The sequence below is a fragment of the Astatotilapia calliptera genome, chromosome 17 (assembly GCF_964374335.1).
Source record: "Astatotilapia calliptera chromosome 17, fAstCal68.1, whole genome shotgun sequence".
Lineage (NCBI taxonomy): Eukaryota > Metazoa > Chordata > Actinopteri > Cichliformes > Cichlidae > Astatotilapia > Astatotilapia calliptera.
In genome coordinates this window covers 41,027,784-41,051,155 of record NC_137438.1, presented here as the reverse complement: position 1 = coordinate 41,051,155, position 23,372 = coordinate 41,027,784, and the positions used below count along the sequence as shown (strand labels likewise).

General features: G+C 43.1%; 1 protein-coding gene across 1 annotated transcript in view; it reads left to right on the top strand.

Moving 5' to 3' along the window:
- Positions 1 to 23,372, top strand: part of cog5 (component of oligomeric golgi complex 5) — a 74,561-nt gene that overhangs the window by 394 nt on the left and 50,795 nt on the right. The window contains exons 2-6 of the mRNA XM_026148263.2: positions 45 to 184; positions 1,674 to 1,731; positions 2,210 to 2,264; positions 12,416 to 12,485; positions 14,473 to 14,593. Coding sequence (XP_026004048.2) covers positions 45 to 184; positions 1,674 to 1,731; positions 2,210 to 2,264; positions 12,416 to 12,485; positions 14,473 to 14,593 — 444 coding nt within the window. The remainder of the gene's footprint in view (positions 1 to 44; positions 185 to 1,673; positions 1,732 to 2,209; positions 2,265 to 12,415; positions 12,486 to 14,472; positions 14,594 to 23,372) is intronic.

Genomic DNA, 23,372 nt, shown 5'->3' with positions numbered 1-23,372 from the left:
ACTGGGAGAGTTAATGGCTTGAAAACTGACTGCTGTGTTTGCAGAGTGTTATGCTGATTTCCTAGTAAAGGACTTTGATGTGAAGACATACACCGCTCAGGCCATTCACCATGCTGTAATCGCTGAACAGCTGGCCAAGCTGGCACAAGGCATCAGTCAGCTGGACAAGGAGCTACACACCCAGGTACAAATCCAGCTCACCTGGGCCACTGTTTCCCTCAGAATGCACTAATTTATAAACTTTCAGTAATAACCAGCATTCCCAAATTACTGTGAGAAAACTAAGCAGATCCAAATAGATGAACCCAGTGTAAGTTTAAATGTCTGTATCAGTGTGACAACTCAGGACGAGCGCTGGATCTATCCTGAGTTGACCTGTAGGATGTGTTGACGAATGCAAAACATGATTGCCAAAGTATTTTTGGGCAAGATGCTGGACGTCACAACAAAATTTAAGCCATTAAAAAGTTACTATTATTGTTTTAACAATAAATACCAACACTAAGGTAGTCTACTGAAATTTTAGCCACTTTAGAAGTGCTGAAAGTTAGAATCAAATAACCAGTGTTGGTCAAGTTACTTGAAAAAGTAATCAGTAACTAATTACTGATTACTTCCCCAAAAAAGTAGTCCCTTTACTTTACTGATTACTTATTTTCAAAAGTAATTAGTTACTTGGTTAAAAACATGATTTACAACCTGAATAGGTGATAAAGCGATAGATCTTTCAGCCCAATTCTACTTTTTCTGCATAATCCATCATATAAAATGTAATCAAATGGAAAAGTCTCTTTTTAAAACTTGTTTTATTAGTTTTAATCTTTTAACTTTATGCATCAAGCAAACATTAAATTATATGCACCATTCTCTGACTGGAAGAAATTAGTTTAACATTTAAACCTATTTTCTGCACATTCCAGCACATAAAATAAAATATTTTTTGTGTTTACACTCAGTCTTTCAAATAGATGCAAGTAAAATACAGCAGAAAATAAATAAAGTCAAAGTCTCAGCAGTCCTGTTGCTCTATTTTCACCTGTATAGCAGGCGGATGTTTGCCCTGGTCCAGGTGTGTTGTAGCGGTCAGTTGAAGAGTTTCTCTGTGAGTTTCCCATTACGTCGTAGCTACTCGGTGCTTGCTTGGAAGTTTAGGGGTTTTTTTCGCTGTAAAAAGAAGTTTTCTTCCCACGCAGTGAACAGCGGATGCTAATTAATGTTTTTGTCACTTTTTATGGAATCAAACTCAAAGTAAGGTCAGTACTTCCACGCTTTAAACGCTGCACGCTCACACTCTCTCCCGCACTCGATATATTATCCTTTGTTGATCTGCACACAGCTGTTGCCACAACTGTCGCACTCGCTTACGTCACTGTCATGAGACCCTCACAAAAAAATCACGGTTTTAGTAACGCAGTAACGCAGCGTGCTTACGGGAAAGTAACGGTAATCTAATTACCTTTTTTTTGCAGTAGTAATCCCTTACTTTAGTCGTCACTTGAAGAAAGTAATCGGATTACAGTAACAACGCGTTACTGCTCATCTCTGAAAATAACAATGTGAATATATAAAATGTGACTAAAAGCAACTTAAATCAAACATTAATATGTCATATAAAGCACAAACAGTTACCATAACATGTGCAGTCTTCTTATATTTATGTTTATATTTTCCAGGTTGTGGCCAGACATGAAGACTTACTTGCTCAGGCTACTGGGATAGAGTCTCTGGAAGGTAAATTGCCACTTTTCCACAAGCTACTCTCATAAATTCAGATCTGTCAACTTCTTTTACAGACAAATTGATTTTTAGCAGTTTTAGGCTTCATCGTGTGAATCACTATGCCGAACAAATGCCATGCTTTGATTAGTTCAACTACAGTCAACATTTGATCATCTGTGAACGGTGGCTATTTTTAGAACTGCTGGTACTTAGGAAGGAATTAATTACTGTTATTACACCGTAAAACCACATCTGCTTTAATATTAAACTTATACTTTTCAAATGAACCTGAACTTTGATCATTAAGAGGATGGATGGGTAACATTTGCAGAAGTACTAAAGGAGTACATTCATAATGGGCTTTTCAGATGCTTGCAGTTCCTGCAGTTTACCAAAAGAAAGATCTAACATTGCTTGAAATAAGTCTGGTAACAAAGTAGCTCCAAGTTCAAAATATCCTGAAGGACTAAAATTATGATGTTGTTTTCAGGCGTCCTTCAGATGATGCAGACAAGGATTAGTGCTCTACAGGCAGCTGTTGACAGGTAAACGTGTTTGCCTCTGACTGTAGCCAGTCTATATACTGTTGATGTTAACAGGAAATATGTAGACATGTTTGGCTTAGTTCTTCACATTCACCCACTGTTTTCCTTTTACTGCCTTTAGATTTCTGTAACTGGGCATCTAGTGTGGTCTGTTAACAAAAATAACAATGAACTAAAAAAGTGTAGTGGTGAGATCAATAGAGTGAAAAGAATAAACGTCCAGAGCATCACAGTGGACCGGATACACTCTAGGTCCTTGGGAGCTGGAAACATGTCAAGCATCAATTCTAAAGGTGAGGCTGCAAAGTCGATGTCATTCTAAGCCAGTAGAAGCAAAATCGGCTCCCACCAGAGCAGATGCCAAATAGACTCGGAGGTTGAAAGAGCTGGCATGGATGCAACTCTTAATGCGCTTAATGAAGGAGGCAAAACTGAAGCTGCTCTAGCTGCAGCAAAGGTGCCAGAAGCTGCTACAGACAGTGACGATGGTAAAAGTGAAGTCGTGGTCCCCGGCCTTCCTTTATTCCCTGCTGTGTCACTGATGAAGATGTTAATGCACACTTTAGTCATGGGCAAAATGAAGACACTTAAGAACTTGACTCAGGGGACTAGATACAAACGAGCACTTTGTTCATTAGCCATTATTCTCATTCTTTCATTTTGTTAATTATCACACAGAAATGAAAACAGACCCAAACTTTTCCCTTCAGAGCTCCAACATGACACCCCTCACTCTCTCTGACACTCTGCAGTAAGACTGAGACTGTAGCCATGAAGCCTGGTATGGATCCACACAAGGATTGTCCCGTTCATAAGAAACCACACTCTTTAAAAGTTTCCTCAAAAAGCATTCCATTTATTAAAAATGCTGCATATCTATGAACCACAAAGCTAGAGATTGCAACACTGTAATGCGCTGTTCTGAGTGCTCTTTGCATGCCGGCTCTTCCTAACGGTCCACCTCCATGCATGACACGACGGTCTTGGATTTCAGAGGAGGAGCAAGGTGGGGAGCAAACCAGGAAGAACTCTCCTATTACAACATCCAGCTGCACAGAGGACTGTGGGGAAGGCAAAGTTCAAAGCTGTGTTTAGTCAGTGTGTGTCCCAGAGGAAGTCCTTAAAAAAAGAAAATGTGTGTGGAAGAAGGGCCATTGGCTTCATAATCCAAGCTGTAGATGGTTGTGTATCCCTTGGACTACCAACGAGTTTAGCTCGATTCCCAATAATAGACAGGAAATTCCCACACCAGAGACCGCTACTCATCAGCCTCATCTCAAAGCTGCTGCTGCCAAAATACTACCTCTTGACCCAGCAGCTGAAATCCTCTCACTGCTCGTAAGGGACATTATCTGTGTCCATGAGGTCCACAGTCGGTATTATGGACCACCCCATGCACAATATGCCCAATGCCTGGACTTCTGATGGGTAGGAGACATTTGCCCACAAACCTACTGTGAACCTATTGAAGACCAGAATTCTGGAGCTCAGTTCAGTTTTTTTCTGACCATGTGAGGCTTACAGGTGAGTGCGCAAACAGGCCTTCTGGAAAGCCAGTTCAGGATAACACTGGCTACCAGAGCTTTAGTCATGCCGCAGAGGATAACAGACGGGCACCGTCAGTTAAAGATGAGCTTTTTCTTCACATCATGAACACCAAAACGGCATCTGTCTAAAAACCGAGAACAAGCGAGTGTCTCACATCTCTTGGATGTGCTTTGAAAAGAAACCAAAGAAAAAAGACCACTATGTGCATGGAAAGGATCGTCAGCAGTGCTCATGCTGATCCGACAGCCGATATATGGAGCGACTGCCTCTCTCTCTCTCTCTCCCTCCTGCTGCCACTCACACTCTCTCCCGCACTCGATATATTATCCTTTGTTGATCTGCAAAGTTTAGCCAGGGGGGCCGATAGGGCATGAACAGGGAAAAGGGGGCACAAAGACATTTCTTTCTTATTTAAAATGTCTAGCTTTTAATAAATAATTATCTGAATCTTACACCCAAAGTTTTAATCTGATTTAAATGTATAGAAGTCCATTACTGTATATAGTAACTGTTAAGTCTAATATGCCCTAGTAAGCTATAGTACTTTTTCCTTTGGGAAGGTACCATCTGTGCAGTCTGTAGAAGAAAGATGCTGAATCTATTTAGGCAAGGCAAGGCAAGTTTATTTGTATAGCACAATTCAACAACAAGGTGATTCAAAGTGCTTTACAGAGACATTAGAAACAAGAACAAATAAAAAGCATGATTTAAAATTGAATAAAACAAGCAAATAAACGAACTAACTAATTAACAAACAAACAAACAAACAAACAACAGTATATAAAATCAAAACAGATAAAATCAGAACAGTAGATAAAATCAGTAGTTAAATGTAAGTTTTGAAATTTAAGCTTAAAGTGTGGATTTGGTGCTTTATTCAAATGCAGCTGAGAACAGGTGAGTCTTCAACCTGGATTTAAATAAACTGAGTGTTTCAGCTGATCTGAGGCTTTCTGGGAGTTTGTTCCAGATATAAGGAGCATAAAAGCTGAATGCAGCTTCTCCGTGTCTGGTTCTGACTCTGGGAACTGATAAAAGACCGGATCCAGATGACCTGAGGGATCTGGATGGTTCATACTGGGTCAGGAGGTCATTGATGTATTTTGGTCCTAAACCATTCAGAGCTTTATAGACCAGCATCAGAACTTTAAAGTCTATCCTCTGACGGACAGGCAGCCAGTGTAAGGACCTCAGAGCTGGACTGATGTGGTCCACTTTTTTGGTCTTAGTGAGGACTCGAGCAGCAGAGTTCTGAATGAGCTGTAGTTGTCTGACTGATTTTTTAGGTAGACCTGTAAAGATGCTGTTACAGTAATCAAGCCTACTAAAGATGAATGCATGGACTAGTTTTTCCAGGTCCTGTTGAGACATCAGATCTTTTATTCTTGATATATTCTTGAGGTGATAGTAAGCTGATTTTGTTATTGTCTTAATGTGTTTTTCTAAGTTTAGGTCTGCATCCATCACTACACCCAAATTTCTCGCCTGGTTTGTGGTTTTTAGATTGAAGTTCTCTGGTGACCTGTAATCGTTTTTCTTTGGCGCCAAAGACTATTACCTCAGTTTTGTTTTTGTTTAGCTGGAGAAAATTGTGGCACAACCAGTCATTGATTTCCTCAATGCATTTACCAAGAGCCTGTACAGGGCCTCGGTCTCCTGGTGACATTGTGATATATATTTGTGTGTCATCTGCATAGCTGTGATAGTTTATTTTGTTGTTGTTTATAATCTGTGCCAGTGGGAGCATGTAAATGTTAAACAGAAGGGGTCCCAAGATGGAACCTTGGGGAACTCCACATGTGATACTTGTCTGCTCAGATGTGAAGTTACCTATTGATACAAAGTATTTCCTGTTTTCTAAGTATGTTTTGAACCAGTTTAGTACAGTTCCTGAAAGACCTGTCCAGTTCTCCAGTCGTTTGAGTAATATGTTGTGGTCAACTGTATCAAATGCTGCACTGAGATCCAGTAAAACTAGGACTGACATTTTTCCACTGTCTGTATTCAGACATATGTCATTAAACACCCTCACGCAGCTCCAGCTATTTCTTGACAACAACAATCTCTATGAGAAGTTCCAGTCTGGTTTTAGAGCTCGGCATAGCACAGAAACCGCCCTACTGAGAGTTTTTAATGATTTGCTTTTAACTGTTGACTCTGGTTGTGCTGCTGTCTTAGTAACCTTGGACCTGACAGCAGCCTTCGACACTGTAGATCACAACATACTGCTAGCCCGCCTTCAACATTGTGTCGGTTTAAAGGGCACTGTCTTAAAGTTTTTCCAGTCCTATTTGAATAATAGGAGTTTTTCTGTTCACCTTGGTGAACTGTCATCTCCCAGAGCTCCTTTAACCTGTGGCGTACCTCAGGGGTCCATACTAGGCCCCCTGTTGTTTATTCTGTACTTGCTCCCTCTGGGCGATGTGCTCCGTAAACATAATGTGTCCTTCCACATCTTTGCCGATGATATTCAGATCTACCTCCCTCTGAGGTTGAACTGCAATGTTTCTTTGCAGCCGCTACTCTCCTGCTTGTCTGACATTAAGACTTGGATGACTCTTAACTTCTTACACCTTAATGAAAGCAAAACTGAAGTCATTGTGTTTGGGCTTCCTAAAGATCCCAACTTCTCTCTTGACTTTTTGGGACCCCTAACCTCCGATTGCACTTCATCCATTAAGAGTCTTGGAGTTATTTTTGACAATGCTTTTAAACTTGATAAACAAATCAGCTCTGTAGTTAAGGGATCTTTTTATCATTTACGGATTTTAGCCAAAGTCAAGTCTTACCTTTGCAGGAACGATCTAGAAAGAGTGGTCCATGCTTTTATTACTTCACGGCTGGACTACTGTAATTCCCTCTATGCTGGCCTAGATCGTTCCTGTCTACATCGCCTTCAACTGGTGCAGAACGCTGCCGCTCGCCTGTTGACCGGTTCAAAAAAAAGAGACCACATCACTCCGGTTCTCTGCTCTCTCCACTGGCTCCCAGTTGCTTTTAGGATTGATTTTAAAATCTTACTGCTGGCTTTTAAGGTTTTAAATGGCACTGCACCTTCTTACCTGTCAGAACTCCTTAGTACTTATCGCCCCAGGAGATCTTTGAGGTCAGCCGACCTGATGCTTTTAGATGTTCCCAGGTATAAATTAAAGACAAAGGGAGAGAGGGCGTTTGCTGTGGCTGCACCCAGACTGTGGAACAGTTTACCTCCTCACGTCAGATTCTCCAAAAGCCTAGAAACTTTTAAAACTGCTCTTAAAACTCACCTCTTTTCATTGGCTTTTAGAAAGGTTTAATTTATTTGTTTATTTATTTTTTATTTTGATCAGCGAGGTGTTTTACGAAATTGTGTTCTATTGTATTTTTATCTGTATTTACTGTACAGCACTTTGGTCAGCCTTGGTTGTTTTTAAATGTGCTCTATAAATAAACTTGACTTGACTTGACTTGACTTTGGTCAGAGCGGTTTCAGTGCTGTGGTTCTGTCTAAAACCTGACTGGAAGGCATCGTAGCAATTATTCTGTTTTAAGAAGTAACTGAGCTGTTGAGAAACTGCTTTTTCAATGATCTTACTTAAAAACGGGAGATTTGAGATCGGCCTGTAGTTGTTCATTTGTGTCTTGTCAAGATTGTCCTTTTTCAGTATAGGTTTGATTACAGCAGTTTTTAGTGATTCTGGAAACACACCTGATAATAAAGAAAAGTTGACGATCTGTAACAGGTCTGACTCTAAAGTCTTTGAGACCTTTTTGAAAAAACTTGTTGGCAGGACATCTAAACAGCAGGAGGAGGAGTTCAGTTGACCTAAGATGTCCTCCAGGTCTTTGCTGTTAATAGGTTGAAACTGTTTCATGGTGTTTAAACAGTTTTTTGGTGGACACAGTACATATCCTGGATCTGCTGTTGATGTACCAATTGCTTGTCTAATTTTTTGGATTTTTTCAGTGAAGAATTTGGCAAAGTCATTGCAGGCCATGGTTGAATGAAGTTCAGCTGCCACTGACACAGGAGGGTTTGTTAGCCTGTCAACTGTAGAAAATAAGACCCGAGCATTATGGCTGTTTTTAGTGATGATGTCAGAGAAGTAGGACCTCCTTGCATCCCTCAGTTGTAAATTATAATTGTGAAGTTTCTCTTTATAAATGTCATAGTGAACCTGGAGGTTTGTTTTTCTCCATCTGCGCTCAGCTTTCCTACACTCTCTTTTTTCATTTTTCACCAGTGTGGAGTTTCTCCATGGAGACTTTTTCCTTCCAGAGATAACCTTCACCTTAATGGGAGCAATAGTGTCCATTACATTTAACATGTTAGCATTGAAGCTATTGACGAGCTCATTGACTGACCCTCTGGACAGGTCAGGTGTTAATGGGAAGACCTGGTTAAAAATTGCACTACTGTGTTCAGTTATACACCGTTTTGTGATCACTGTTGGTGATATATTTGTGTGGGCTGAGATTTTACTTTCAAAGAAAACACAGTAATGATCAGACAGGCCCACATCAGACACAGTAACCTTTGAAATGCTCAGGCCTTTGGAGATCAGTAGGTCGAGAGTGTGTCCTCTATTATGTGTGGCCTCTGTTACATGCTGCGTCAGCCCAAAGTTGCCCAGAGTGTTACTCAGGTCTTTAGTCCCTTTGTCCTGAGGGTTGTCCACATGGATGTTAAAATCCCCAACAATAATTACACAGTCGAAATCAACACAGATCAGACAGCAGTTCACTGAGGTCATTAAAAAAGTCTGTGCAGTATTTGGGAGGCCTGTAAACATTAAGAAACACAACTTTGGATGGGGCCTTCAGCTGTAAAGCCACATATTCAAAAGACTGAAAACTTCCAGGAGATAGCTGCTTACATTGAAATGATTCATTAAATAAGACAGCAACCCCTCCTCCTCTCCTGCTCGCCCTGACCTCACTGATAAAACTGTAGTTAGGAGGGGTCGTCTCGATGAGAACAGCTCCACTGTTACTTTGGTCCAACCAAGTTTCAGTTAAAAACATAAAATCAAGGCTGTGCTCAGTGATTAAATCATTAATTAAAAATGTTTTCCCAGCTAGAGATCTAATGTTTAATAAAGCCAACTTAAGTGTTTTAGAGGTATTACTTGTCCCCTCATGTTTGGGAGCAGTCTGTGGCACACAAGGTATGTTTACTATGTTTAAAGATCTTTTAGAGTGCATTTCTCTGTGTTTTGACCAGGCCACATGTCTCCTGTCACCTAAAAGTACAGAAATTTTAAAACCTTCTAGTAAACAGGGTCCCAGCTTCTCCTGGGAAAAGTCATCACTGCCATAATCCTCACAGCCCGGACCCTTCACACATCACGCATCAGACTGCGGAGACAGGGCATGAAGAGGAACTAAGGGGGGCGAGGCTGGGCAATGTGACTTCGATTGCTCTGTTGAGGGTGGGGCTCGATGGCGAACCTTTGGCCGCTCTGGTTGGGGGTTTATGGGGGACAAAAAGGGATTCGGACGGGGGGTAGATCTGAGCCCAGCATTGACCCGCTCCATCATCTCCTCAGTGAATTTCAGGTGTGGGGAGGAGGGAGAAAGGGAGGGGGAGGAGGGTGATGGCCTGTCAGGGGTTTGGGGGACTGGGGAAGGTCGTGGTCCCTTGTCCTGGTCGTTGGTGTTGTTGAGAAAGTTGGAGGCAAATAGGGACCCCTCTTCTTGCCTTAGATGTCTCTCCTTTCTGAGGCTCTTCCCGGGTGGGGGCAAATGGAGCTCCTCCTCAAGGTTTCTGCTGGGCTTTGTCTGTTCTTGGAGTACTGTTTGTTCCTCTTTATGAGATAACTCCTCGTTTATCTCAGCCTTGGCACCAAGCACGGATGGATGACGTATGGAATAAAACAAGTTGGAGGTGAACAGTTTCACCCCTGACTTGTTAAAATTAAATCCATTTGCTTTGAACAGATGCCTGCGTTCCCAAAAAATATTAAAGTTGTCGATAAAGTGCACTGAGTGGTCAGCACATGCTGATATAAGCCATTTATTCAGTGTAAACAACCTGCTGAATCTCTCGTCTCCTCCTCTGACCGGCGGTACAGGTCCACTGATGAATACAGCTGCATTCAGAGAGTTTACAGTATTTAATAATCCAGTAAAGTCCCGTTTCAGAACCTCCGACTGTTGTTTGGACACATCGTTTGACCCTGTATGCAGGACAATGTTTGTCACAGTTGGATATTCATCTGCAATTTGAAGAATTCTCTCCTTCAGGTTGTTGACCATATCGTTAGGAAAGCAGAGGACTTTAGTGTTCTTACCGCACATCCTTTGTACATCCTTTACGGCAGAGTCACCCACAATCAGAGTTTCAGGCCTAGCCTTTAGCTTTCCCTGTGGCCTTTCACTTTTCAACAGATTTTCAGACCTTATTTCGCTGCTTTTAGATGGATGGTTGTCCGATATAGATCCAGGGTCCTTTGATAGTGGAGCAAATCTGTTCTGCAGTTTCACATTCAGTTGTTTTGGAGGTTTGTTGTTAACCTTCCTATTCACGGTTGTCCAGTCCTGTTTCCTCCCGTATACAGGGGTAGAAGAGCTTCTCTGTCTCGTAGGAAGTGAAGGCCAGTCGGTTTCAGAGATTTCAGCTCGCTGTGCCCTGCCTGTGATACGTCCTCCCCCTTCCAGGAGACATGATTTATGTCTTGGTTTTGCACCAAGACAGTCTAAGGGGAGATTATCACTTGAGGATTTATAATAATGCACAGAGTCTACTTTCTTGGTCATGTTATCTGTGCTCCTTAGCTGTGTACTAGCTTGCTCATCGCCATTGTTTTGAATCAAAGGCAAGGTTGTTTCATTTCCACACAGTCCATTTACCTCCACGTTTACTTCTAAGCGATGAATTTTTGTCTCCAGTACTGCAATCTTCTGCAGGAGGCTGTGGTAGTCATCTGTGGAGAGGGAAGGCATCTTGTTGCTAGTTAGCCTAGCGGTTAGCACCTTTCCAGGCTATTGAGGCTGCTCGGTGCCCAGACGCTGTAATCAGGCTTCAGCTGTGTCTAGGCCACAGACACACGGAGCGCTGAGGACAAGGTAACCATAAAATGTTGCTGTTTCTGTTAAGAACACTCTAGTCCTAATGATCTACAAGTGTCCAGAAGTTATCGCAGGTAAGCTCACACGGAAAAAAGGGAAAAAATCAGCATAAAAATCAATAAAATCAATAAAATCAATATAAGAAGCAAAGCATTCAAGAGCAAAGAGATGAAGCGTCCACACTCACAAAGGGGAGGAGCAAGCACTTTTAATTATTCTTGAAAAATAATTTATTTCTGTGCATTTTTTTTTCCAACCTGCATCAAATTAAAGTTGATTACGTCGATTAAGCATCATAAGGTGGAGGGTGGAGGGTGGTTCCCTATTTTTTATTTATTTATTTTTGTTGTTGCTGGGAGTTTTAGAGCCCTATTAGTTAGGTTGCTTAATATTTCTGCTAAGTACTCTTTAAAATACCAGAGTAGGGAGGATGGAGCAGGTTTAAGTTTATTAGATTGATCAGTTTTACTGAACTATGAAATATTTTGGGTGCAGTGTATTTTTAACAAAATAGCTTTAGTGTTTTTTTTTGTTTTGTTTTTTTAACTTGAGTATGAACTTATACAAAAAGCAGCAAGATATTAAAAAACAGTTTTATTGATTAAAAAACACATTATATCGGATTCATATCGGTATCGGCAGATATCCACTTTATGATATCGGTATCGGACATGAAAAAGTGGTATCGTGCCATCTCTAGTATTTGCCAAGTTTTGGTATCTATCATTCAGAAACCAGGGCAAATCAGGCTACTGTTTGACTGCAGAATTTGTGGATGGGATGCAGTATTCCCAAGGGAAAACAACAAAAAGGGGCAGAGATGGAGGGATTCTCTTCAGGACAGACGGGAGCTAAAGATACTGAGAATGTATATTTTGCTCCTGTTGTCAGCAGCTCAAAGTTTACCCGACCCTCATAGACAGGAGGTCAAAGTGGGTCAGTGTTTGGGAAAGCAAAAACACTGTGTGCTTTGGTACTAGCTGCTCCAGAAAGAGTCGGATACCACGGTGGGTGATTCTTTCCTCCTGGCATAGGGTGGCGCCTGGCTACATCTTTAACGAGTCAAGACGCTTTCACGTTGATGTTCACAATCATTACACAGTCCACAGGTGCTGGGGGACAAACTCTTCATCTTCTGCAGTGGCAGACATTTGATTTTGTTTTGTATTGGTTTAAGTTAGTGTTACATCCAGGAAGCGTCAAGCTAAACTGTGCAGGAAACAGCTGTGACGGGCAGATGAAGGCACGTGGTCAGGCGCTGATTGAAGGAGAACTTGATTTTCTTTGATGTTTTAGATATCATTGGATTCTGTTTATTTAATCGTGAGAACCGATGATTAGTATTAAAATTCAGTCGACTGTGCGGCATTGCCACAGATTGTAATAAAACATGGAAACTCACCTTGACTAATGTAACAAACCTCAGCCTGTATGCACATTCCAAAAGCTGGTGTGAGGTTCCAGGTTGTTCCAGGTTGTTCCAGGTTGTTCCAGGTACAGTTTTTGCTGCAGTACAGCTCTATCTGTCTGATCTAACACTGATGTCCTTCCAGGATAAGGACAAAGATTGTTGAGCCATACAACAAGATTGTGGCCAGGATCACTCAGCTCGCCAGGCTGCAGGTAAGTTGAATATCATGTCATTTGTGAATAAATGATTGAGTGTCATTTGAAATGATAGATGACAACTCTTTACGTGACAGTTTGAGTGAAAAACCTTTGAAAACCCAGAGAGACCACGGTGCAGACGAGAAGGTCGGCTTTTGTTGGCCTGAACTCCGAGCTGCTGTTTGTGCATCTCTGTGAGAACACGGCGCTCCACGCCTCCTGCTCGTGCAGACGAGGAAACTCAGGGTTAAATATTGATGAAACAACAGCTGTAAAAAGGTCAGCGTGTTTCAGGAGTCCCTCTGGGGCTGATGCCTCTGTGTTGTGCATGTCAGCTGTTTTGTGCTTCTAGTATGAGACTCAGCAGCTGTCAGTGAGACAGTGTGGGATCATCTACAACATCTGAGTGCAAAGGTTAAATAAAACAGTTCTCAGCAGATTTATTTTAGTAGTTTTATTTGTAAAAGGGTGACATTTTACAAAGTCTGATAATTTGCATAGACTGTATAAAACATTTTAAACTGCACACTCATTGGCTATTGGCTTGTCAATGACAAGTCCAGGCCAGTCAGCGTGCGGTTTTACAGTTAAGTGGAATTATGCCGCTCCACTCCAGGGCCCGTTCGTCTGCCTGCAGTGAGCTCTGTGGTCAGATGGAGGCAGTATAGAGAGGATGTCCTGCAGCCGGTCTGTGGGGCGCCCCTGCTGTTGTTGGTCTGAGAGCCAAGTTCAGTGTTAAACGGTGTCAGCGCTGCCGCTGTCTGTGCTTTTCATGGTTTATTTTGGTTGTTGAAGTTTTTTCACGGTTTCCCCAGTGACTGACCGAAAAGTGTACGCAGATACGTTTCCCATTTAAGATCTGTTTTTCTTTATCACAACCAGTTTTCTTTTAAAACCAAGATGGAGATGGTGAAGGCACTCATCTCCAGCCTTCAAAACTGGACGTGAGCAGCCAATAGGTGACATCGCAGTAGCTCCATCTGCTATTCTACTTTTTGATTATACCGACTCCACGCTGTGTCTGTTCTTTGAGTCATTGTGCTTCAGCAACGGTTCACATAAGTAGATAGTTGTAGCACATTGGTGATAAACCATTGATCACAATTCAAACAGTGTCACAGACAGGAGACAGGCTTGCTGGCTTACTGAGCATTTGACAGGTTCAAGGCAACGATACACAAAATTCACGGTTCGGTTCGATACTTTGGTGTCACGGTTCGATATTTTTTCGATACAAAAAAAATGTTCATGCCTTTTTAATTTGTCATTTATTAAAATTATAAATATATATTTTAACTCAAAAGTACAGTTTTTAAATTTAACCCTAACCCTTGTGCGTGTTTTTTATTTTGACAGCGAATGCGCACCTGCGGACCACTTATGTGCAGCCCTGGTTATTTAGCTCGTCATATCGCAGCCACAGAAATTATTTTGTCCATGAAACCATAAAGCTGCACTTTCTTTTTGCCTTATAGTCTGATTTGTCATAACTTCTCCGTTTTGTGGTAAGCTTTTCTTTGGCTGTCACTTCTTCACCCTGACCTGTCTTGTTTGGCTCAGCAGAACTGAAATGCTTTTACACACACACTCACATAAGCTCAGCGATTCTCTGCGCGATCAACCTCTCACATGTTTAAGCTGCGGGAGATTTCACTTGTCATGTTTGCATAGTAAGCTAACGATTAATAAGACAATGTCAGAGGAATTGGTGCGCAAATTATCATCACTCACAGATCAGTGCTGTCGCTCTCTATACATAGAGACACCACAAAACAAACAATAGTGTATAGTATGAAACAATAGATGTTTTAATTTCATCACTTGATATATGTCGTCATATCGCACAGAAACCATTTAATGCGATATGAAAATGAGAAGCATACTGGAAACATGTTGTTCTTGACTGCTTTTTTGCCGTGTCTCAATTAATGGAATTAGTTGTGTAATTCTCAGTTCTTGTTTACGTCAGTCGTCTCAACACCTCCCTTCTTCACTGCTGCAGGGTGCCTGTGACCTTCTGCGGAGGATCATTCGCATCTTGTATCTGAGCAAGAGGCTTCAGGGACAGCTGCAAGGAGGCAGCAGGGAGATCACCAAGGCGGCTCAGAGCCTTAACGAGCTTGGTAAGGACATGCATGTCTATCATAGAACAACTGTTACATAAGCAGCTGTGTGTTTTTCACAACTCAGATCTACTCGACACCTAGAACACCGGTAACTTTAAAGCCTTTTTCCACTAATACCTACTCAAGTCCGCTCGGCACGACTCAGCTTGGTTTTTGGGTTTTCCATTAGGTGGTAGTACCTTGTATTTGATACCAGCTACTTTTTTAGTACCTGCTTGGCCAAGTAAAGTCAACAGACTGCATGCGACTGATTGGCTAGTCAGCTGCGTCAATGAGTGGTGAGAGGATCTCGTTCACGAAAATCAAAACAGTCGCTTTTGAACGAGAAAAATGGCTACAGAGAAAAACAACAGCGTAGTCCCGAAGACAAACACACCACAGACCAAGCAGCAGGTATATCATCGCAGCGTGTCACAATATTCACCTTGTTGTTGAGTGGAAAAGGCAATGAAGTGTTACTTTCTTTAGGTTAGACTTGAAACAGACAGGTTTTTATTAACACAGACAATCAAAGAAGATCCATCCATCCATCCATTCGCTTCCACTTATCCTTTTCAGGGTCGCGGGGGGCGCTGGAGCTTATCCCAGCTGTCATAGGGCGAAAGGCGGGGTACACCCTGGACAGGTCGCCAGTCTGTCGCAGGGCCAACACACAGGGACAGACAACCATTCACACTCACATTCACACCTAGTGACAATTTGGATTAATCAATTAACCTATCCCCACAAGCTGCATGTCTTTGGACGGTGGGAGGAAGCTGGAGTACCCGGAGAGAACCCGGGTACTCCGGGTTCTCTCATTTCTCATCAAAGAAGATGAAATGAACAAATATGTAGACATGTAATGTCATATTCAGGGGCTACCTCGATTTGTTTGGACTGAATATGTAGACGTTTAATTTTCCTGTGAAAACATCAGCAGGTTGCACTTTTAGGAGGTTTTTCCTTGGTTAACATATCTATAAGTTTGGAAACGGCTGAACTCTCGGCGCTTCGATGTTCAGGGTTAGATGTGATATTGTAATGAACCCTGCAGCATAAAAGTATTTTTGGTCCATACAATCACATGAAAAGAGTTTTGTACAGTGGCTCCAGTGACGACAGGACTGTTGATTTTTAAATTGTAGTGTGACGCCTGCATGCTCCGGGCTGGTTCTGCAGAACACTATCCAGAACCTGAACGAGACTCAAACATAAACAGAGAAAAGCTCAGTAGAAGAGGCATGCTTCCCCCAGTTTAGAAGAATGGATGTGTTTTAGGTCGTCACACTCAAACATCATTTTATTTTTTAAAATAACAACTAGCCTGAATTTTGGCTTGAAAGCGTGAACAGAAGATGTTCGTTACCCTCTTTAGTTCCACAAAGTAACCAGACTGTTAACAGAGCACAAAGTGTTTTTTTTTTTTTGTGTTTTTACCTCCTCCTGTGCTTGTTTGATACACTGGAAGAGACCAAAGGCAGCACAATGATAGGATTGCAGTTGTGCAAAGCACAGACCCTTACTGGGAATCACTGTGGGTTTCAGTTAGGGCTGAAATAATTCATTGAGTAATCAATTGTTGAAAAACAAATCTTAAATGTAAAACTTTTGCTTCGATGGTTCGTTAAAGTCACAACTGTGTAGCACTTATCGTCCGTCTACTCACGGCAGAGAGCAGTGGAAAGAACAGGTGCAGTGCAGGAAGCTTTTCTAGCATCACTGTAACACTTTTGTTACTGTAAGCGCCATAAAAACCTGGGACAAAGCTGGCAGGAGTCCTTAATCAAACCGTCTGCCCAACAAGCTCCAACGTGAAGACAATCCAACTGATCCCATTCTACTACTGTTTGTTTTACACTGAAAATCTACAAGAAACCTACAGAAGGTAAAATAAAATATGAAGATGAACAGTTAAGGTGCCAATATACCCTTCGCAGTGGTCATCGCACAGATGCAGCCATTTATACCCGCAGCGCAGTATTCTCCTAAACCATAGGTGTCGCCACTCGGACAGGATTTCGTCATACGCGCTGATGATGAGGAGAAGTCAAAAGACTTTGTCGAGTGTTTAGTTTTTTATTTATTTTTGTAAAGTTCTTTTCACAAACTCCAGTTTTCAAACAGTCCCAAGACCTCTGCAGCAATTAATTATTTTAGTAATCGAGTAGTCTATCGATGATTCCATCAACTAATGAAGTAATCGGATAAGAAATACTTTTCTTAGTAATGAGCAATAATGAATATTCAAAAGAGAAAAGTCTTTCAGAATGACTGCCCGTCGGTTTCCATTTTAGAAACAGTTTGACTGCATACAACAACAAACCCTTTCGGTTTACGTACATGTATTACAACATGTTTGTGATGCTGAAAACTGAAGTTATGGTGGTGGAAACATTAGTTAATGCTAATAGTAATTCAGCGTCCAGCCTAACAACTGTCAGGTCAGTGGCTCAGAGTTATTTGGCCCATGTATAGAGCCATCTACTAATTGGAAGGTTGATGGTTCAGTTCCTGGTGGTGCCAGACACTGACCCATGTTAGATTGATAGCATATGTGTTTGACAGAAAGCACTTCTACATAGAAAATTAGTGCATGTATGAATGGGTGTGAATGGAGCCGATCCAAAGAGGTCAAAGGTCGATCCTCCAGCTCGCTAGTATGGGGAGTCCCAGCCAGGATAGCTTTGCATTCGTGCTGTCAGCGTTAATCTCATTAAAATGCATGTAACGCGGCAAATCTCCATTAGCGAGTTAGCGCAGATCGCCCCGTGTGTGTGGCTGCACAGCGTCAACGCGTTAGCGCAGTCAGCTCGTTAAAGCGTTAGTGCAGATCGTGGGCGGCTGCACGGCACTAACTCGCTAACGGAGATTAGTTAAGATAAGATGAGATGGCGCCGGTGAGGTCGGCTGCCGTCACGACTGCTCCGACCACTTTTTCTTTGTCTTTGTTTTTTAAGTTAGTTTTCAGCGTTTCTAAATCGGCAAAATCATCACCATTGGGTACATTAGGTATGACAGTGACACTCTTGTTTCTATTGGTATACAATGTACTCACAATTCGAAGTTTTTAACTCCGGATCCGAGCTGGCCGAGTGAGATCTCGAGGGAGAACAAAGGGAAGCGGCGGCGGCCTAGAGGGAAGCGAGCCGGCGTCAGGAACAGGCTGAGAGCTCGTGCACACCGCACACCTCTGCCTAGCATCCTGCTCGCCAACGTCCAGTCACTGGAGAACAAGCTTGACGACCTCAGGGCCAGGGTAAAGTTCCAGAGAGACATTCGGGACTGCAATCTCCTCTGCTTCACCGAGACATGGCTGAACCCAGCGGTGCCGGACCACGCCATCCAGCCGGCCGAGTTCTTCTCGGTTCACCGCATGGACAGGACACGGGACTCGGGGAAGTCAAGGGGAGGCGGTGTGTGTTTAATGGTGAACAACAACTGGTGCAACAGTGCGAACGTTGTTCCTCTCACACGCTCCTGCACACCTAATCTGGAACTACTGTCCATCATGTGTCGTCCTTTTTATCTACCTCGGGAATTTACATCAGTCATTGTAAGTGCCGTTTATATTCCACCACAAGCGGACACGGTCACCGCCTTATGCGAGCTGCATGAGGCACTCACACAGCACCAGACACAACACCGGGACGCTGCGCTTATTGTGACGGGGGACTTTAATAGCGCCAACCTCAAACGCGCAGCGCCGAACTTTTATCAACACATCACCTGCCCCACCAGGGGTGAAAGGACACTGGACCACTGCTACACTACGGTCAAGGACGGCTACAAGGCACAATCCCGCCCTCCGTTTGGCAAATCTGATCACGCCGCCATCTTCCTCATGCCAAAATACAAACAAAGGCTGAAACAGGAAGTTCCGGTTCAGAGGAAGGTCGCGCGCTGGACGGATCAATCGGTGGCCGCGTTACAGGACGCACTCGATGACGCAGACTGGGGCATGTTCAGAAACAGCTCCGACGATGACGTCAACGTGTTTACGGAAGCGGTTGTGGGATTCATCGGGAAACTAGTGGATGATACCGTGGAGACAAAGACTATCACAACGTTTCCCAACCAGAAGCCGTGGGTGGATAAAACCATCCGCGACGCTCTGAGATCCCGCACCGCTGCCTACAACACGGGACTCACGACGGGGGACATGGACCCGTACAAAGCCGCGTCATATAACGTGCGGAGGGCGGTGAAAGAGGCGAAGCAGCGCTACGGGAGGAAACTAGAGTCACAACTCCAACAGAGTGACTCTAGGAGCCTGTGGCGGGGACTAAGGACAATAACGGACTATAAAGCACCAACAACCGGTATGACGAACGCGGCCGTGACTCTGGCAGACGAGCTGAACACTTTCTATGCTCGCTTCGAGGCTGCAGCTAAGGTCTCCAACAATGCTAGTGTTAGCGGCGCTAACGGCTGCAGACAGGAAGATACTGCCAGCACCGGAAACGTGCCCGTCATCTCCGAGCATGAAGTAAGGAGAGCCTTCAAGAGAGTGAACACCAGGAAAGCAGCAGGACCAGACGGCATCCCAGGTCGTATCCTAAGAGACTGCGCATACCAGCTAGCTCCTGTGTTCACTGAGATATTCAACATCTCTTTATCTCAGTCGGTGATCCCCACATGCTTCAAAGAGTCCATCATTGTTCCTGTCCCGAAGAAACCCCACCCTGCTTCTCTCAATGACTATCGCCCTGTAGCCCTCACCTCAGTAGTGATGAAGTGCTTTGAACGCCTGGTCAGAGACTTCATCATTTCTTCACTACCAGACACACTGGACCCACTACAGTTCGCTTACCGTCCAAATCGTTCCACAGACGATGCCATCTCTCATCTCCTCCACACATCACTCACTCACTTGGACACTAGAAGGGGGAATTATGTTAAAATGCTCTTCATAGACTACAGCTCTGCATTTAACACCATAATTCCCTCCACACTCACCACCAAGCTGGAGCATCTGGGACTCAGCTCATCTATGTGTCAGTGGATCTCCAACTTCCTAACTGGCAGACCACAGGCAGTAAGGATGGGCGGACATGTCTCAGCCTCCACCACTCTCAGCACTGGAGCCCCCCAGGGGTGTGTTCTGAGCCCCCTGCTGTACTCTTTGTACACATATGACTGCGTGGCCACTACCAGCTCCACCACCATCATCAAGTTTGCTGACGACACCGTCGTGGTGGGCCTGATCTCTGATAACAACGAGACGGCCTACCTGAAGGAGATTAGGAATCTGGAGAACTGGTGCCAGAGGAACAACCTCCTTCTAAACGTCAGTAAGACAAAGGAGCTGATAGTGGACTTCAGCACTAAGCAGGAGAGGAACTACCAGACCCCCGTCATCAACGAGTGCCCAGTGGAGAGAGTGGACAGCTTCAAATACCTCGGAGTTCACATCACGCAGGACCTGTCATGGTCCTGTCACATCAACACCGTGGTGAAAAAGGCCCGACAGCGTCTCTACCACCTCAGACGCTTGAGAGACTTCCAACTGCCCTCCAAGGTGCTCAGGAACTTTTACTCGTGCACCATAGAGAGCATCCTGGCGGGAAACATCTTAACCTGGTTCGGGAACAGCACCATGCAGGACAGACGAGCTCTACAGAGGGTTGTGCGGTCAGCTGAGCGCACCATCCGCTCCGAGCTCCCTGACCTGCACTCAATCTACAGCAGGCGGTGCTGGACCAAGGCCAGGAAGATCGTGAAGGACCTCAGCCATCCCAACAACAGACTGTTCTCTCTGCTGAGGTCAGGAAAGCGATTCCGCTCCCTGAAGACCAACACAGAGAGACTGAGGAGGAGCTTCTTCCCGCAGGCGATACGGTCTCTCAATCACACCACCACACAGTACTGACCCACACATATGGTTCTTACACACACACTGGACTTTCTGGACTTTGTTTTTGCACAACACTGGTCACTATATTCTTCATTTCCGGTTAATACTTGTACAGCTGCTGTTATTGTGTATATATTTATTTATATTTAGATTTCTTCATACATTCTTATATAGTTCTATATTGTGTATTTTGTTGTACAGTTATTTTATTTTCAACTTTAATTTATATATTTATCTTTATCTTATTCTTCCCAGTTAAATTTACCTTTCATTCTAATTTGTGTTGTACAGTTATTTCATTTTTAACCTTAATTTATATTTTATTCCTTCCTAGTTAAATTTACCCTTTTTAATTTTTCATATTTATTTCCTATCTTATTCATAGCCTTTTCCTTTTTTGTTTTCTTTAGGTCACGAGCAGTTGTCCAAGCATTTCACTACATATCGTACTGTGTATGACTGTGTACGTGACAAATAAAATTTGAATTTGAATTTTTAATGCGCTTATGCCGTCAATGTCATTTTAATGAGATTAACGCTGACAGCACTACTTTGCATACATCAGCAAAGCGTCCTCGCGATGCTGGAAGCAGGCTCAGTGCCAATATCCGTGCCCACACCTCTGTTCAGAGCCCTAAACACACTCAGTGCATGGAGGCTTTGGCTATTTTTCACAGAGCTCTATGAAATGGCTCTTTAGTTTGCAAATACACTGCACACTTTTTGCATGCGCCACCAGTCAAACCTTCTTTCTGGCTCTTGGTTGAAAACTTTCTGTTGTGTTGTCTGTCTTTCTTCAGTTTTTTTATAAAGCACCTTTCCCAGAAAAATTTAAAGTGCTTGACACCAAGATGAAAAGCAAAATAATAATTGAAAAAAGACATGCATGAACAATAAGACACACTTAATTACCCAGATGTCTGTGTTTATTCCCACCTAGTTGTTTTATAAAAAAACTTCCCTGATTTGGTGAAACATGGGAATGAAGGAAAGTCATTCCAGAGCCATCACTCCAAAGGTGCCATCTGTATGTTTCAAAGTGGATACTACACACTAACAGTAATCTTGGTGTTGTACTTTGGGATTTCACTCTCTTCACAGGCCACTCGTTTGCTTCTGATGCCAGGAGGGCTTCCCATCATAAAATACTTTGAGCGTCTGAGCTGGAAGCTGTTGCTCACAGTTTGGCCTTGTTCAGAGACATGGAGTCCCAACTAAGGCCCCTTGTTGTTCAGTTCAGTAGAGTAAACTGTGCTTTGAACTCTGTGATTTGTTAGTGGGTGAAGGATATCATAGATCTGATAAAGCTGTGAGCCATGAGGTTGACCCCAGGTTGTTTAATGCCCACCCCCAGCATGGGCATACCTGACTGATGACAGTGGTTTCACCGGAAACCTCTACTGATAATGACCCACACCCTTTTTCACACCTTAGCTCATGTGATGAGGAGTGTTATCAATAGTGGGTCAATGACCCTCTTAAGTCAATTTATTTATAAGCACATTTAAAACCTACACAGGTTGACCAAAGTGCTGTACAGAGTGAAAAATAAAGAAGCAAGACACAAAAGCTAAACACCTGGGTCACAATTAAAAGCTAGAGAGTAAAGATGTGTCTTCAGACGGGTTTTAAAAATGTCGAGTGTTGGAGAGATCTTTATTTGAAGAGGCAGACTGTTCCAAAGTTTAGGTGCAACAATCACAAATCTCGGTCTCCTCTGTGTTTCAGTCTTCTTCTAGTAACAATCAGAATCAACTTATCAGCTGACCTGAGAGTTTGGTTTGGAGTATGTTTGGTTAAAAGAACAGAGAGGTACAAAGGAGCTAATCTATTTTAGAGAGTTAAAAACGAGCAATGAAATCTTACAGTTGATTCTATAACGTTCTGGAAGCAGAGTGTAAACGAGCCAAGACTGGGGAAATATGATGGTGTTTACGTGTGCCTGGCAGGAGTTGGGCTGCAGCATTCTTAACAATATGAAGAAGAGAGAGCAGAGCCTGGCTGATACCAAAATACAGACTATTGCAGTGGTCGAGCCTGGGTGAGAAGATGTTCTTAGCAAGGGCCCTCAGCTGAAAGAAGATGGCTCTTACAACAGAATTTATTTGTTTCTCAAATGAAAATCTGCCATCAAAGAACAGAGTTTTCCAAAGGGCCAAGGTCACCCTTAAGAGAGGAACGAGGGTCAGGAGGTCCAAATAGTTCAATCTCGGTTTTTTGATCATTCAAAATCAAAAAATTCATTGCCTACCGTGATTTTAATGTTGTCAAGGCGATACGTGGGACTGTCCACCATTTGGACTTAGAACTGAGGAAGCTTCTCAAATGAGACGTGAAACGTCTTCAAGAAGTCCAGTCGCTTTTCTTTCCAAGTTCCTCAGATTTTAAAGTTTTAATTCTCTCTGTGGTCACAAAAGTGGCCTTTAGACCCTGATGCCCTCTGTCAGCACTCCATCACAGCCTTGTGCTGATTCTCCCAGTTGTAATTGTAGCTGCGTAGGCCTGTGTGACCTTCTAGTGTCACAAGAGAAAAAGTGATAATGAAGCATTTCATGTAACTGCCATCAGTTATCTATGTGCTACACTACTCTTAGTTATCACAGGGCATTAAGCGATACAGAACAGGTTCACAAGGACAAGTATTTTCAGCTGCCTGTGACCACTTCTCATACCACACTCACATATGTAAACACACACTCACTCACAAATTCCATCGGCTGCAAAGAGCTGTTAAATTGGGTCAGAGTCCTCAGTGCTCTCCAACACGGCAACACATTTGTATCGGTGGTCTCAGTTTGTGCTGTCTGCTCTAACAGAAGGTTGCCTTCCAACAACTAAGTCAGCTTTACTAAATTCCTTTTGTTTTGGTTGTGCTTCACACTCCTGGGTCCGGGAATCACTTTGGTTGGACTAAAGAGGGTTGTCTTGTGATTTGCAAGG